Genomic DNA, 18,674 nt, shown 5'->3' on the forward strand with positions numbered 1-18,674 from the left:
TGAAGGCGTTACGGTACGCTGATTTGGGCACAGTAATAAGGTACTGATGAATGGCAGATCCAAGTGCCTGTCGGGACTGGTATTTCCGCCCAGCAAGGAATGATTTCAATTTCGGAAACAAAAAGAAATCATATGGGGCAAGGTCTGGGAAATACGGGGGGTGAGGCAAAACAGTTACTTTTTCTTTCTTCAAAAACGCCGTAACTATTGCGGAGGTATGAGCGGGGGCATTGTCATGTAGAAGACGGACATGTTAAAAACCAGTGGCAGGGCGTCGTTTCTGATAATACTTTTTCAGTTTCTTCAGTACTACGTCTTTGTAGTACTTTCCGGTGATGCTTTTGCCCTTTTTCACCGGCACTTTTATTGCGACTCCTTCACTAGAGAAGAAGATTGCATACAAAACCTTCTTTGCACTCAAAGAACGTTTGGCAATTATTGGGTGTTTGCTGTGTTTAGTGGCCCAGATCTTATTGCTAACCTTTCTGACGGGCTCAAAATAATGGACCCAGGTTTCATCACCTGTGACGACATTGGCAAACTGCTTTTTGTCATATTTTGGAAACATTTGAAGCAGCTTTTTGGCCACTTTAACCCGTTGCCTCTTTTGCTCATCAGTCAACAGATGTGGCACCCATCTAGCAGAAATCTTTCTGACTTTCAAATGCTTCTTCAAAATAAGGTGAACCGTTGATAGTGATATGTCTACCTTTCGTGCAATATCACAAACTGTAAATCTGGCATCTGCTTCAATGATTTCCTTTATTTTGGAAACGATTTCTTTACGAGATGCAGATTTTGGCCTACCTGATTTCGGTGCATTTTTGTTGGACTCTACACCAGACTCAAATTTCTTTTTCCACCGCCGAACTGTGTCATAAGACACACAAGAAGGTCCATAAGCAGTAGAAAGTTCAGTCATCAGCTGCTTCAAAGAACAACTAAGTTTTGAGCGAGCTTTGATGTAAGCCCGTATTTCATCTGTCTTGTCGACGCTTCTACCAACCATTTTTACTACAGTGGTCAATGATTGCGTGTATTCAAATGGCAAATTTTATGTCTTACACTTAGTCTAACATGTACATTTATACACCGTTGTGTAGGTATTGAATCACCCTATACAGGTAGGTATTGGTTTTTATCGTGCCCCACGTGGATATCGTGCTAGAGGACAATAAGCAATTCATTTCGAACATCCCTCGTAAGTTCAAAGTTTCGGGCTATATTAGTTTTATATCTGCCAAACCTCGATCAGTAGTTTTCGTGAATTGCGGCTTTAATTTTAAAGACCCGGATATATGATACACTAGACTTACAAAGTCTGTTGATTCCAAGTAATCTGTAACAAAGTTTATTTCTTTCTTCATTATGACAATGATAATTTCTAAGAAAACACTTTTCTTTCTAGGCTCATCTCAGAGAGATAAGAGATATTGTAAATTTCGTTCAGAAAGTTGTATTTCAGAGGATTTTATGACAGAGAAAATTTATTTTAAAGGACTCTTACGACTGATGCAAATCTAGCGATACACATGTACAGCATTCTAATGATTATAGGAGTGGTGGTAGGATCTTTTTGAATTTTTAAGATATATTTCGTAATGTCAATTTTATTGCCAAAAATGTATTAGCTGTGTAAAATACTTGTCTGTGTAAAATTGTACATGTTATTTCTATGCTATCTAAGGCATCCTGAAAGTTTTATAACAATCCATCAACAATTTAAGTTTAAATTTTAGATTTTATGACTTTTTGGTGTCCAAAATATGTAAAATACGCTCAAAATCCCTTTACTGATAAACTGAAATCCAGTCAAGATATCTTGAAAATTTAAACAGCATTTATTACCATCCTCAAGTTTCTTTAGAATGGTGTAGGATTTGAACTGAACTATATTCCATATTAAAAGAGAAATCACGGAAAACTCGTGTTACGGAAAAAGGTGAACCAAACAGTATGCATTTAATATAGCATAACTAAAAAAGGAGACGTCACTAAGTAATGTATGTTTGCATTTCAAAGGAGGATTGGTAAATATTCCTGAAACTGCTGCGCTTTTCTATAGAATATCTAATAAACGCTATTTACATTTAAGGAAGATCGTGTACTTTAGTCTGATTAGCAAGAACCACTGGTGCACAAAACAAGGAAGTAGCACAAAAGAAAAAAAAATGTTAATCAATTCTATGTCGAATACAAAACCAAAAGAATGTCGGTAAGGCTATTTGGTTTATTAATGACGGTTGGTGCAGTTCAATAAGAGAATGACAAATCAAATAAATCTAACACAAGGAAGTCTTTCGAGGGTTTATTCGTATTTCATTTTTGTTTCGTTGTTAAGCTTAAAGTGAAGCGGACGCAAAACTTCAGACCTGACAGGTAAAAGATGACAGGACGAAAGGGGTCATACGCCAACAAAGTAGCTAATAAACTGGTTATGTAAACTGCCTGCCATTATGAAACTGAAATACTGCTGAAAATCAGCACTAATGTTGAAGAGGTAATCACTGTGATTGGCCAAATCACTTTTAAAAACATAAGCTATTTTACTGTAACAATATGTGGCATCTGAAAGTACAATACAATTAACATTTACAATACAATACAATACGTTTTATTTCGGCATTAAACATTATACAGTTTATAGCCACATATGAAATATTGGTAAGCAAACGAAAGTTATTAACAGATGTTATCGGAGGCACAATGAAATTTAGTAAGTGAACATACCATTTACACAGTATTATCAGATGTTGTCAGGGTCTCAATGGAACCAAAAAATGGAGATAGATACATTTATTTTTCAATAATATATATCATTCAATTTTGTTTTATCAGAGACACAAGCTGTACTGGAACAAATGTGACAGTTACAAGTTACACAAGTTACATAGTTTTCTAATCACATAAGTTATATGCCATTGTCAGAGATCATCAGAGGCACTAAGAAATTTAGCGGGTAAAAATAGTTACAATTTACATAGTATAATCTATTGTTGTCACGGTCAGAAAGGATTGAAAAAAGTGGCCAGGTTACATAGTTATTAAGCCACAAAAGTTATATTCAGCTGTTAACAGAGATTATCAGAGGCACAATGAGATTTTGCAAGTAAAAATAGTTACAATTTACAAAGTATTATCAGATGTTTTACGGTCCAAATGGAATTGGAAAAAAAAGAGTCTGAAAGTATACAATCATTGACGATAAGTAAATTTCATCAAACTGTCGGAACTGTAGAGAAATTACATAGGTACTAACCACTTAATATCCCTCACTACTTGGCCCAATATCTCCTAATGTCTCATTTGGATGGTGTCATATTTTATACCTACTAGTACATATATACTTACCTATTTTATTATGAAAAAGTTTACTTAGAAAAATTCAATTAATGTAAAGATCCAGAAATACTATAGCATAATCGATTATACAAAATTGCATTTTTCATACAAAACATATATTAATACATTACATTTTTTATATATGGACCGTCTAACAGTTCATTTAAATAACAACATGTATAGAACAATCAGTTGTCGAAACGAAATGCAAGACCTGAAAGAACACACAAACATTTCACTACAACCATAATATAAAACATAATAATATAAAGTATTACACAAAAGACTGCCTAAGTTTAAATGCATTAAATGTAAATATTCCTAATTTCTGTATCATCTTGTGATATCGGAATTCAAAAGTTCTATAAATTTAAACATATTTGGTCTAATCCAGTATTTCTTGGTATATATTGTTTTCTTAAATCATTATAGATATGGCATTCTATTATAAAATGGTATTCATCTTCTAATTTTTGACAGATAATATATTTCCTTTCATCTAATGGTTTTCTAACTGGTCTTACCCATCTTCCAGCTTCTATTTGTAATTTATGAGAAGATACCCTTAAACGTGTAACGTGTGGCAAAATTTATTTACGTTATTTCTGTGACAGATTTTAAGTTAGGCAGTTCCAAACATGGATATGCTGTGTTAAACACAAGTCAAGGATTTTAAATTGTCCTGGAAATAAAATCAAGTTTTAAATTTGAACTTGTAATTGCAATGTTTCAGAGGTCCGAAAACATAAATGCCAGTTTAGCCCCATAAGTGTCCTTAAAATATATACATATCTTTGGTAAACGAACAGGCAAAATTTATAAAACTGAATCAGCATAGTTACAGAATGAGATTTAAAACTCTTACGTTATGTCTTAGCAATTTACATGTTCTAACAACAGCCAAACTTAAGGTATTAATAAATTCACAGATGGCCAAGATATACACTTCGTAAATCGCTTACTGATTTCTCTCTATTTAGCACATGTCATTAGAAAGTGATATTCTGTATTACATTCAACAAATTCGAGCTATTCTGTCAGTTCTATTGTCTCGCCATGTCTCAGTAACAACATGATGGACCAACAAACGAAAACCAGAAAACAATTTTCTCAAATATTCATTATCAATCACGTTCATGTATGGTTCATATCTGTATCACGGCCACACAATTGTAAAAATAAAATTATGTATTACTCGTCCCGAAGTCATAACTTTTTTAATGTTATAATAAGATAGTAGTCTAGCCATGTACATAAATTCATTTATCGCACTGTGGACTTCAAGTGTTATTTCTGCTCTAAGAATACGACATAGTTACTTTGTCAAATCCAACTGGCATCATCTATATCATTTTCTGTTAATAAACTGTCAGTATCTTCTTTATCAATGCCGTTTTCTTCAAACATGAGAGCTTCTAGCATACGTTCTTTAAATTTGGGATCATTTACACTAGCTGTGATATAACTGTTTACATATTTCTTCAAATTTTCCGGCATTTTGTCCACATCAGTCTGGCCATATGTGAAGAGCAACAGAAAATTACTGCTACTTACAACAGCTTTGGTAAGAATGGTGGTCAATACGAACTGACTAACGTCATCTTCCAATGTTTCGTTTGATATGATGAAGATCACGTGCTTTGCTTCGTCAAGTTTAGGTTCAATACAGAGTCTAATATCGTCTCCAAATACAAATTCATCCTGAAGAACGCACACATTCTGCTTGTTTTCTCGAAGGAATGGGATAATCTCGTACCTAGTTAACTGGTGTAATTCATCTATAACGTCGGGATAGACAATATAGGTGTCATGTGTGCCTTCCGTCAAATTTTCCTGAACATCGCCTGCAGCAGCATATGGATTATGTTCACATAAATGAATTTCACCAATTTGATTAATTTCAAGGTAATTTTCTTTAGTATTGTTTACTTCCTGTTGGTTCTGATTCATCCGTTTCTTCGATGACATGAGATATTCTATGCTTTTGTACAACATCTTAGAATCCATCCTTATATATCTGCCATTTTTTATAAATAATTTCATATTTTCTTCGGTACAGTTAGCTTTAAAATCTTTGTCAACAATAAGAATGATAGATCCAATGTGATTTTTCATAGCTCGTTCAGAAGCGATGTTCCATAAGGTTATCATCAATTCAGAATGTAGACTTTGTTTTGTCATACAAAATATTACTCTTCTTGATCTGTAAATAAGCTTTCTAATTCCATCTACAAGCGTAAAACCAATTACAGGATCTGTGTACATATCTGCTACATTGTAACCCGATTCTTGTAAATGTATTTTGATGTTATTTTCCACGAAGTCTCTATCATTTTTGTCATAGATGACTACACAGTCGCGTTTGAAGTCATCTGGGTTATCTGTAAAGGCGTCACAGACACTAACTCCAAAGATCATATAAAGCAAAACTCTTACAGTAAATCTCTGGAAATAGATGGTCAGTGACAGGACCGTTATCACGAACAATATGGACCCGATTACAACAGATGGAAATATAACATGCTCTGCAATACTCGGTGGTATTATCTCGTTGCATACAAAACTAGAATCCGGAAGGTTTATAAATTTGTCCACATTCTTGTTATTGTCTGTACATTTAATGTCTGTAATCGGACATTGTTTACCTTGTAACCAGGCCATCCACCTTGTATGACAGTCGCACAGTAAAGCTTTTCCGGCTAAAGATGCTCTACTGATCATGCTATATTTAATCTGAACTGGCAGCGTTGTCAAGTAATTGCTTTCTAACTTCAAAGTGGCTACGTTTTTTAATTTTGCTGCTGCTAATGGTGATATGTAAGTCAATCTATTTTCAGACAAGTCTAACACAGATACGTTAAGCAGATAGTCTCTTGGTTCCAGTTTCAAGACACTGGCGTTCTTAAACCATAATTCCAAAGGATACTTGGGCATTTTCAAAGGTAATGCCGGCATTTTGATATTCCTGCAGTCAACAATTAAATTGGAGGAATCATGCCTGACATAGCAACTACACAATTCGGGACAGTCTGTATAACTGTCCGCGCAGTAAAGATCGTGCTTGGTTATATCTGCAATTGCCCTTCCTTGTAGTTCTTGCGGATACATACAAGTCCAGTCCATCTTCGTGTCATTCACTTTCGAAAGCAACAGTTCCAAAGGATACAAGTGACAGTTGCATGTCAACGGATTTCCGTCTGTTTTTATATGGAATGAGCTAAACAATTGTACAACATTAAGAGCGGTCATATTTTGGGCTCCTAAATCTAAGGGGACGTTTTTAATTTTACAATAGGATAAGTCAAGTACAGTTTGCCGAAGAGGATGTTTACCAACTTTGTAACTGGGATCAGACTCTTTCCATTCAACTCTAGCAATTAGAAAGTCGGAAAAACGTAGAGTATTCAGTAGTTCCACAAAGCTTTCTCCAGTTACATTGCTATTATGAATATCAAAGATATCAAGTTTTGTTCCATAGAATGGCATAACTGGGATCGTCATTAAGGGATTTGAATGCAAATACAAATACTTAAGGGAATGAATTTGTTCTTTCAGAAAGTCTTTTGGTAAGAATTGTAGTCTGTTGATTTCTAGGTGTAACTCTTGAAGATATCTTTGGTTTCTCAGTAAATTTGAATCGATCGATGACAGTATATTATTAGACAAATCAAGAAATAACAGTTTGTGCTGATCTTTAAAAACATGCGATGGAAGACTGGTTAATTTATTTTCCTTAAGATGGATGCTTTGTATTTCAGTCTGATTTTTGAACAGCAGTTCGTTAATTTCTGTTAAGTTGTTACTAGACAGGTCCACCCTATGAAGTCCAGTCACGTATTTAAACATCTGGCTTTCATTTTGTTCAATATCTGCGTTGTTGATGACAATTTCCGCTATATTACCATTCAGATGCAACATGTTACTGATGTCCATTTTTGACTTGCGTATCCAAATAGTTCTTCCCGCTGCGGTAACTGTTATATTGGTTCCATTCTCACTGGATTCAAATTTTACGATATCTTGATCTGCAGCATCAATATGAGACTGTGTCCATGGAAACCTCATTTGTGTTGCCAGGTCAATATTCACAAGCTGCAGTGACTGAAGTTTCGGAAATTTCTTGACCAACAACTTTGACTTCAGCCTGAAATGGTTTGTCTTGCATGCTCTCAACTGAAGAGTATTCACATTTTCGAAGATTTCATTACATAATTCCCAGAAAAAATGGGTCCATGTCACGTCATCGCATTCGATGTTGGCGGCAATTATTTGCATGTATTTAGCAAATGGACAACCTATTTTCTGAGACCGTGCATGCAAAAGGAAGTTATTTCTTTGTGAAATTGACCGAATAATGCCATCTTTTAGAAACAACGACAACTCGTTCAAATACACATCACACATCCAAAACACTAACGCAACAGATATTTTCAGTTTTCCAACAACGCTCATGTTATTTCTAACAAAATGCACAGCCATGTTATTGTCACAAAGAAAGTTATATGTGTATTCTTTAAACTTTTCAGTTTTACCAGAATTTCGTTTATTAACTTCTTTAAGCGTATGACCATGCGTCTGTTCATCGATGAAATCCAGGTCAATTGAACAGTTGTTCTGATTTCCCACCAAAAGGAAAATCAGATTTCCGTTTAAGGTATAATTTGATCCATTCAAACTGTTTTCCCTGCCTAACACTGATCTGAAAGCACATGGCTTAATTGCTAGAACGCTCGTGTAGGAACAAAATACTCCACAAATTAAAATTATTTGCCTCATTGTGTCCATTTGTAACCTCCAAACAGATTCAATGCACCTATCAATCGTTTAAATGATACATTGCGCGTATAAATACTGTAACCCCTAGGTATTGTCAGTATTTCCTAGTCTCACTGTTATCAAATGTAATGATACTGAAATATGTATTAATCTGTATGAATGTTTGCAAGTTGTTTATTCCCGCTTTGTTATGAACATGGGTGGGGTATGTACATGTAAACATAGTATGTTTTAGGAGTTTAAATCATTACTGTTAAATAGTCATGCGGGATAGTCTGTATCCTTGTAAAGCTGAATGATAAATCTCAATGTTTACCTATCTAATATCCTATAAATCCATTTATTTAAGCTGTAAACTTTTATTTCACATGTTAAACGTTTAAGACATGTAAAGTGTGTACAGGCTAATGTAGGTGGCGCTCTGTAAATTACATCACTAAATAGGTCGTCTGTAGTAAACATTGGGATGTTGCATTGATTTGGGGTAAAATCTTATTATGTTTCATTCAAGATTTCTTTAAAATTGTGATTTATTTACCAGCAGAATTCAGTGGAATTCTGCCGGAGATTCTGCAGTCCTGCGGGATTCTGAGCTTTTCTGCGATTTTTACGCCACTCGCTGGATTCTGCCAGGGAGGGGGCGAACGGTATATAAGCACAGATTTCAGCAGAAGCTGGCAGAACAGTCAGGAAAACTGAAACTTATATTTAGTTATTTGATTTAACTAATAAATATTTTGGCTTACATTTTGGCTATTTTTAGAACTGAAAAGACTAGATCAATCAATATTAAAGGATTTTACCTCAAATAGCATTTATGGTAATTAACTGATATTTATAATAGTATTACTGATATACAGTTGTAGACTATTGAAATTTGGATTTGAATGATTCAGTTGATATATTTGAGGAGAATTAAATCTTTTACATAATTTATACATGATTAAATCCTTACAAGAGTAAACTATGATTGAAATGGAAACTTGTGTTGTTTTGATGTCAGTTTTATAAGAATTTCAAATAATGAAAACCTCCATATTAGGCTACCGAAACAGACAAATTTTATAATACTCCCAAGGTCGCCACAATACTACCTTATTCTTGTTACGTGTTTGCTATTATTTTTCTACCAATAAAGAATCATTATATATGTATGCGCTACTGTCTGGATAATATATTTTGTACTAATTTAAAAATACATTTGTTTCGCCATTGCTCCTTTTGTCTTTGCTTGATATTTTGTTGGTAGAAATCAGAATTAGAAATGAAATCAGTTATAAAAGTATAGGCATATGTACATTGGATATGATTTAAACCGTCTGCATATAAAAATCTTTTAAACCATGTATTCAAATAACTTGTTCACATAGTCGTCGCACCGCCAAGTTTCATACGATCCTCTTGAAAGTATTTAGTGAGCATTCATTGTTACTCATGCATAGACTCAATCAAACCGAGTCTGCTATTATTTTGCTTCTATGCTTCTAACGAATCTTCTTTTTAGCTATTATTAACTTTTACAACACCAGTCTTTTAGGGCCGAGTGGTGGCTGTAAAAAAGATTCCCCGTACCTGCACTCGGTATATATTGGGATTACGAAGTGCATTCAAGGTTTCTGTACTGTAAAATTCCAATTATGTAGGTGCAAGGAGGCGTTTACTAAGTGATATTTGAAGTCAGTCAAACCGTGTCTGTTGTTGTTTTGATTGGTTACATTCTATGTTTCAAAAGGATCGTCTGATAGATTTTGAGTCTGTTGCTTAAAAAGTGCGCATGCTTAACAAAACTGGTATGTGCGTTCATCGTACATGAGCACTACAGATTTCAATTAATTGCATAATGGTATTTAATAAATAGTAAATATAAAATTAATCCGCTTTTATGCTTACGTTACTACAAAACATGAGTCTCAGCAAGGAAACATTTAGCTATCATTCTGAGCTTCGTCTGGAGAATATTTTACTAGCATAAACTATAATAGGGAACACCTTGCCCGAGTGGTCAATGTCATTGGGCTTTGTAAAGTCGGTCGAGTTATTTTAGTCATCCAGCTTACTAGTCGGCACTAGCCAAATCAAGAAAGTTCAGGATATGATGTAATTTGTCTCATGTACTAGTTCGTAGAATTTCAGTTATCTATCTATTTTTCATTATGCCCGGTTGAATAAAAATGTTATTTTGTAAAATAAAACAATTAAATGACAATTAACATGGGTGAATGAATCAGGAAGTACAGGCAGCGTAAAATAGGAAATATTCTACACTATCTCATCGTCACAGAAAAATCCCATTATGTTCCAGCTAATAAAGATTCCTTTAGGCAAAGATTGTAGAGATCAGTAATGTTGGGTAATAATGGAACATTTATATTTTTGTCAAGTGTCAAAAATGTTCTTCTAATAAAAGGACTAAACAACGAATTGATCAATGGATTGATTAAAGATATTTTAAAATGTTATTGAAGATTTAACCATTAAACATAAGATAATGTTGAATCTAATTTAATCTTATTCGTGCAGTTGAGAATTAGATAACATTTTCTTATTCAGTTTACAATATCTGTAGTGGTGAGAATGCTTGAATAGTCTGTAAACTGAGTGGACAAGCTGATTAGAGTGGGATGGTCTCACACACACAATTAAACGTGAGGTAAAATGGAACAAAACTGCCTTAAATAATAGTGATGTAAAAAATTCAATATTTTACAGATGTTACTGCTTGCTTTAAAAAATTCGATATTATATCACCTGTACTGGAGACATGCTTCTGTAATACCAGTTATACAAGGGAACAGTGTACACTCCCAAGTTCACTCATTTTTGGGTCTGCAAGGGACAGTATAACCTCCCTAGTTTTCACTCATTTTTGTGTCTGCAAGGATACCGTGTACAATCCCAAGTTTACTCATTTTTCGATATGCAGGGGACAGTGTACACTCCCTAGTTTACTCATTTTTGAGTCAGCAAGGGACAGTGTACACTCCCTAGTTTACTCATTTTTGAGTCAGCAAGGGACAGTGTACACTCCCTAGTTTACTCATTTTTGAGTCAGCAAGGGACAGTGTACACTCCCTAGTTTACTCATTTTTGGGTCAGCAAGGGACAGTGTACACTCCCTAGTTTACTCATTTTTGAGTCAGCAAGGGACAGTGTACACTCCCTAGTTTACTCATTTTTGAGTCAACAAGGATACAGTGTACACTCCCAAGTTTACTCATTTTTGGGTCAGCAAGGGACAGTGTACACTCCCAAGTTTACTCATTTTTGAGTCAGCAAGGGACAGTGTACACTCCCTAATTTACTCATTTTTGAGTCAGCAAGGGACAGTGTACACTCCCTAGTTTACTCATTTTTGAGTCAACAAGGATACAGTGTACACTCCCAAGTTTACTCATTTTTGGGTCAGCAAGGGACAGTGTACACTCCCTAGTTTACTCATTTTTGGGTCAGCAAGGGACAGTGTACACTCCCAAGTTTACTCACTTTTGAGTCAGCAAGGGACAGTGTACACTCCCTAGTTTACTCATTTTTGAGTCAACAAGGATACAGTGTACACTCCCAAGTTTACTCATTTTTGGGTCAGCAAGGGATAGTGTACACTCCCAAGTTTACTCATTTTTGAGTCAGCAAGGGACAGTGTACACTCCCTAGTTTACTCATTTTTGAGTCAGCAAGGGACAGTGTACACTTCCAAGTTTACTCATTTTTGAGTCAGCAAGGGACAGTGTACACTCCCTAGTTTACTCATTTTTGAGTCAGCAAGGGACAGTGTACACTCCCTAGTTTACTCATTTTTGAGTCAACAAGGATACAGTGTACACTCACTAGTTCACTCATTTTTGGATATGCAAGTGACAGTGTAACCTCCCTAGTTTTCACTCATTTTTGTGTCTGCAAGGATACCGTGTACACTACCAAGTTTACTGATTTTTTGATACGCAATGGACAGTGTACATTCCCTAGTTTACTCTTTTTTCGATATACAGGATACATTGTACACTCCCTAGTTTACTCATTTTTGGGTCAGCAAGAGACAGTGTACACTCCCAAGTTTACTCATTTTTGAGTCAGCAAGGGACAGTGTACATTCCCTAGTTTACTCATTTTTGAGTCAACAAGGATACAGTGTACACTCCCAAGTTTACTCATTTTTGAGTCAGCAAGGGACAGTGTACACTCCCTAGTTTACTCATTTTTGAGTCAGCAAGGATACAGTGTACACTCTTTAGTTTACTCATTTTTGGGTCAGCAAAGGACAGTGTACACTCCCTAGTTCACTCATTTTTGAGTTAGCAAGGGACAGTGTACACTGCCTAGTTGACTCATTTTTGTGTCAGCAAGGGACAGTGTACACTCCCTAGTTCACTCATTTTTGGGTCAGCAAGGGACAGTGTACACTCCCTAGTTTACTCATTTTGAGTCAGTCAGCAAGGGACAGTGTACACTCCCTAGTTCACTCATTTTGGGTCAGCAAGGGACAGTGCACACTCCCTAGTTCGCTCATTTTTGGGTCAGCAAGGGACAGTGTACACTCAACAGTTCACTCATTTTTGGGTCAACAAGGATACAGTGTATACACCAATTCACTCATTTTTGAGTCAGCAAGGGACAGTGTACACTCCCTAGCTCACTCACTTTTGGGTCAGCAAGGGACAGTGTACACTCAACAGTTCACTCATTTTTGGGTCAACAAGGATACAGTGTACACACCCAAGTTCACTCATTTTTGAGTCAGCAAGGGACAGTGTACACTCCCTAGTTTACTCATTTTTGGGTCAGCAATGGACAGTGTATACTCTCTAGTTTACTCATTTTTGGGTCAGCAAGGGACAGTGTACACTCCCTAGTTCACTCATTTCTGAGTCAGCAAGGGACAGTGTACACTGCCTAGTTGACTCATTTTTGAGTCAGCAAGGGACAGTGTACACTCCCTAGTTCACTCATTTTTGGGTCAGCAAGGGACAGTGTACACTCCCTAGTTTACCCATTTTGAGTTAGTCAGCAAGGGACAGTGTATACTCCCAAGTTCACTCATTTTTGGGTCAGCAATTGACAGTGTATACTCTCTAGTTTACTCATTTTTGGGTCAGCAAAGGACAGTGTACACTCCCTAGTTCACTCATTTTTGAGTCAGCAAGGGACAGTGTACACTGCCTAGTTGACTCATTTTTGAGTCAGCAAGGGACAGTGTACACTCCCTAGTTCACTCATTTTTGGGTCAGCAAGGGACAGTGTACACTCCCTAGTTTACTCATTTTGAGTCAGTCAGCAAGGGACAGTGTACACTCCCTAGTTTACTCATTTTTGGGTCAGCAAGGGACAGTGCACACTCCCTAGTTTGCTCATTTTTGGGTCAGCAAGGGACAGTGTACACTCAACAGTTCACTCATTTTTGGGTCAACAAGGATACAGTGTATACACCCAAGTTCACTCATTTTTGAGTCAGCAAGGGACAGTGTACACTCCCTAGTTCACTCACTTTTGGGTCAGCAAGGGACAGTGTACACTCAACAGTTCACTCATTTTTGGGTCAACAAGGATACAGTGTACACACCCAAGTTGACTCATTTTTGAGTCAGCAAGGTACAGTGTACACTCCCTAGTTTACTCATTTTTGGGTCAGCAATGGACAGTGTATACTCTCTAGTTTACTCATTTTTGGGTCAGCAAAGGACAGTGTACACTCCCTAGTTCGCTCATTTTTGAGTCAGCAAGGGACAGTGTACACTGCCTAACTGACTCATTTTTGAGTCAGCAAGGGACAGTGTACACTCCCTAGTTCACACATTTTTGGGTCAGCAAGGGACAGTGTACACTCCCAAGTTTACTCATTTTTGGGTCTGCAAGGGACAGTGTACACTCCCTAGTTTACTCATTTTTGGGTCAGCAAGGGACAGTGTACACTCCCTAGTTTACTCATTTTTGGGTCAGCAAGGGACAGTGTACACTCCCTAGTTCACTCATTTTTGAGTCAGCAAGGGACAGTGTACACTGCCTAGTTGACTCATTTTTGAGTCAGCAAGGGACAGTGTACACTCTCTAGTTCACTCATTTTTGGGTCAGCATGGGACAGTGTACACTCCCTAGTTTACTCATTTTTGGGTCAGCAAGGGACAGTGTACACTCCCTAGTTCACTCATTTTTGGGTCAGCAAGGGACAGTGTACACTCCCAAGTTCACTCATTTTTGGGTCAGCAAGGGACAGTGTACACTCCCTAGTTCACTCATTTTTGGGTCAGCTCATTTTTGGGTCAGCAAGGGGCAGTGTACACTCCCTAGTTTACTCATTTTTGGGTCAGCAATGGACAGTGTATACTCCCTAGTTTACTCATTTTTGGGTCAGCAAGGGACAGTGTACACTCCCTAGTTCACTCATTTTTGGGTCAGCAAGAGACAGTGTATACTCCCTAGTTCACTCATTTTTGAGTCAGCAAGGGACAGTGTATACTCACTAGTTTACTCATTTTTGGGTCAGCAAGGGACAGTGCACACTCCCTAGTTCGCTCATTTTTGGGTCAGCAAGGGACAGTGTACACTCAACAGTTCACTCATTTTTGGGTCAACAAGGATACAGTGTATACACCCAAGTTCACTCATTTTTGAGTCAGCAAGGGACAGTGTACACTCCCTAGTTCACTCATTTTTGGGTCAGCAAGAGACAGTGTACACTCCCTAGTTTACTCATTTTTGGGTCAGCAAGGGACAGTGCACACTCAACAGTTCACTCATTTTTGGGTCAACAAGGATACAGTGTATACACCCAAGTTCACTCATTTTTGAGTCAGCAAGGGACAGTGTACACTCCCTAGTTCACTCACTTTTGGGTCAGCAAGAGACAGTGTACACTCCCAAGTTTACTCATTTTTGGGTCAGCAAGGGACAGTGCACACTCCCTAGTTCACTCCTTTTTTGGTCAGCAAGGGACAGTGCACACTCCCAAGTTTACTCATTTTTGGGTCAGCAAGGGACAGTGTACACTCCCTAGTTTACTCATTTTTGGGTCAGCAAGGGACAGTGTACACTCAACAGTTCACTCATTTTTGGGTCAGCAAGAGACAGTGTACACTCCCTAGTTCACTCATTTTGGGGTCAAAAAGGGTCAGTGTACACTCCCTAGTTCACTCATTTTGGGATCAACAAGGGACAGTGTACACTCCCTAGTTCACTCATTTTGGGGTCAGCAAGGTACAGTGTACACTCCCTGTTCACTCATTTTTGAGTCTGCAAGGGACAGTGTATACTCCCAAGTTTACTCATTTTTGGATCGGCAAGGGACAGTGTACACTCTCTAGTTCACTCATTTTTGAGTCAGCAAGGGACAGTGTACACTCCCTAGTTTACTCATTTTTGAGTCAGCAAGGGACAGTGTATACTCCCAAGTTTACTCATTTTTGAGTCAGCAAGGGACAGTGTACACTACCTTGTTCACTCATTTTTGGATCGGCAAGGGCACAGTATACATTCCCTAGTTCACTCATTTTTGGGTCAGTAAGGGTAATTGTGACTTTTTGTGCCCCCCCCCCACCCACCCATGAGTGGTAGGGGCATATAGATTTGGTCTTGTCCGTGCGTCCGTCCATCCGTCCGTCCGTCCGAAGTTCGTTACGTGCCTAACTCGAAAAGTATTTGATATAAATTGATGAAACCTTGCATGAGACTTTATCATGATATGAACTTGCGCACCTCCTATTTTTCGTCTGGCTCCGCGCCCTATTTTCAGAGTTATGGCCCCTGAAATAGTCAAAAATACACATTTTTACCTTGTGACACGCCTAACTCAAAAAGTATTTGATATAGATTCATGAAACCTTGCCTGAATCTTAATCATGATATGAACTTGCGCACCTCCTATTTTTCATCTGGCTCCGCCCCCTATTTTTAGAGTTATGGCCCCTGAAATAGTCAAAATTGCACATTTTCACCTTGTGACATGCCTAGCTCAAAATGTATTTGATATAGATTCATGAAACCTTACATGAGCCTTAATCATGATATGAACTTGTACATCTCCTATTTTTCATTTGGCCCCGCCCCCTATTTTCAGAGTTATGGCCCCTGAAATAGTCAAAAATGCACATTTTCACCTTGTGACATGCCTAGCTCAAAAAGTATTTGATATAGATTCATGAAACATTGCATGAGTCTTAATCATGATATGAACTTGCGCACTTCCTATTTTTCATTTGGGTCCGCCCCCTATTTTTAGAGTTATGGCCCCTGATATAGTCAAAAATGTACATTTTCACCTTGTGACGCACCTAGCTCATAAAGTATTTAATATAAACGGTTTTAACTTGCATAAGTCTTTATCATGATATAAACTTGCACACCTCTAATTTTTTGGCTGGCTCCACCCCCTATTTTAAAAGTTATGGCCCCTGAAATAGAAAAAAATGTACTTTTTCACCTAATTATGTGCCTAGTTGAAAAAGTATTAGATGTAAATTCAGGAAACCTTGCTGGAGTCTTTAACGTGATGTGACCTGGCACACTTGGCATTCTTCTTGAGAATCTAAGCTCTTATTACAGAGTTATGGCCCTTGAAATAGCCAAAATAGTGGATTTTTTTTGTGATGCTCATAGCTCAAAAAGTATAGGGCCTAGAATAATGAATCCTTTTCATAAAATGTTTGTTGAGGCTATACCCCATTAAGATTGCAAACATTTGAATTATTGCCCCTTATTTGTGACAAATGTACCAGTGGGGGCACACCCTGTGTCCTACAGACACATTCTAGTTTTATTTATAGCTGATTGTTGACATCAGTTTAGTAATTGTAGAGTTTCAATAGATTAACTGATGCAAATGTTAATTTTTGTCGAGCCCGCTTGCAGAAGCGAAGACATAGTTGTCCAAATGGCTGTTCGGTGTATGGGCGTCCGTGAGTGCCTCCGTCTGGATTTTTTGTACAGACCATAACTTTGACATGCATGGAGCAATCTTATTCTAGGCAGGTTTAGATTCCTATTCATGTAGAAGCAGTGTCATGATGTTTGTATTTTAAGTTACACTGTTTCTACATGAATATGAAATCTAAACCTGCCTAGAATTTGTAAATGATCACTAGCATCATTCCATCATTTACATAGGATATGTGTAATCATTATGCCTAATTCTCTTAAATCTGGGTTAAAGGTTATAGAACTGTGTTTGGAGATCAGTCTCAAAACTCGGAATTTGATTGGTTATTTCTAAGTACAATTTTGAAATGGATCAATCGCATGGTTGCATTCAAAGACTGGTCTCCAGTTTAGAGGTTGTTAGTCCCCTACTGGTTGAAAACCAGTTTCGGGAACTATAGGAATGCGCTTTTCCGTCCGCAATTTCGTGTCCGGTCCATAACTCTGTCATCCATGAAGGGATTTTAATGTTACTTAGCACAAATGTTCCCCATAATGAGATGACGTGTCATGCGCAAAACCTGGACCCCTAGCTTAAAGGTCAAGGTCACAGTTGGAGGTCAAATGTCAACAGGGCTTTTTTCCTGTCCGGTCCATAACTATGCCATCCATGAATGGATTTTAATATTACTTGGCACAAATGTACCTCATAATAAGACGATGTGTCATGCACAACTTTCAGACCCCTAGCTTAAAGGTCAAGGTCACACTCGGCAGTCAAATGTTTACATAGCATGAACAGGGTCTGTTTCGTGTCCAGTCCATAACTCCGTCATTCATGAAGGGATTTTAATATTACTTGGCAAAAATGTTCCCCATGATGAGACGACATGTCATGCGCAAATCTCGGACCCCTGGCTCAAAGGTCAAGGTCACAATTGGAGGTCAAAGGTCGACAGGGCATTTTTCCTGTCTGGTCAATAACTATGCCGTCTGTAAAGACATTTTAATATTACTTGGCATAAATGTTTCCAATGATGAGACGATGTGTCATGTGCAAAATCCGGACCCCTAGCTCAAAGGTCAAGGTCACAATTGGAGGTCAAAGGTTAATAGGGTTTTTTCCTGTCCAGTCCAGAACTCTGCCATCCATGAAGGGATTTTAATATTACTTGGCATAAATGTTTCCAATGATAAGACGACATGTCATGCGCAACACCCAGAACCCTAGCTTAAAGGTCAAGGTCACACTTTGAGATCAAAGGTCATTGGGACTTTTTCCTGTCCGGTCAATAACTTTGTCATGCAAAACAGGATTTGAATATCAGTTTGCACAAATATTCCCCTTGATGAGACAATGTGTTGTGCGCAACTGAGCCCTTAGCTGCAAGGTCAAGGTCACACTTTGAAGTCAAAGGCCAAAAGGGCTTTTTTTCCTGTCCAGTCTGTAACTCAACAATCCTTCAAGGGATTTTAATATTACTTGGTACAAATGTTCATCGCCATAAGACAGAGTGTCATGCACAAGAACCTGGTCCCTAGGTCTAAGGTCAAGGTCTCACAGAGGCCAAAGGTCAAATACAAGAATGACTTTGTTTGGAGCATTTCTTCTTCATGCAATGAGGGATTTAGATGTAACTTGGCACAAATGTTCACCACCGTGAGGCACCCTTGTTTTTAGAATTACGTCCCTTTGTTTTTACTGTAAATAGATT

General features: G+C 37.5%; 1 protein-coding gene across 1 annotated transcript; it reads right to left on the reverse strand.

The window, feature by feature from the left end:
- Positions 1 to 2,598: 2,598 nt before the first annotated feature.
- LOC128550056 (protein toll-like) lies at positions 2,599 to 9,152 on the reverse strand. Its single transcript, XM_053528007.1, has one exon. The coding sequence runs from the start codon at positions 8,125 to 8,127 to the stop codon at positions 4,666 to 4,668; it is 3,462 nt and encodes a 1,153-aa protein (XP_053383982.1). The 5' UTR covers positions 8,128 to 9,152; the 3' UTR covers positions 2,599 to 4,665.
- Between the last annotated feature and the right edge of the window lie 9,522 nt (positions 9,153 to 18,674).

Source organism: Mercenaria mercenaria, chromosome 17 (assembly GCF_021730395.1).
Source record: "Mercenaria mercenaria strain notata chromosome 17, MADL_Memer_1, whole genome shotgun sequence".
NCBI lineage: Eukaryota > Metazoa > Mollusca > Bivalvia > Venerida > Veneridae > Mercenaria > Mercenaria mercenaria.

Excerpts from the sequence above, each read along its gene's own strand:
- LOC128550056 (XM_053528007.1), bottom strand. The coding sequence starts at position 8,127 with ATGGACACAATGAGGCAAATAATTTTAATTTGTGGAGTATTTTGTTCC.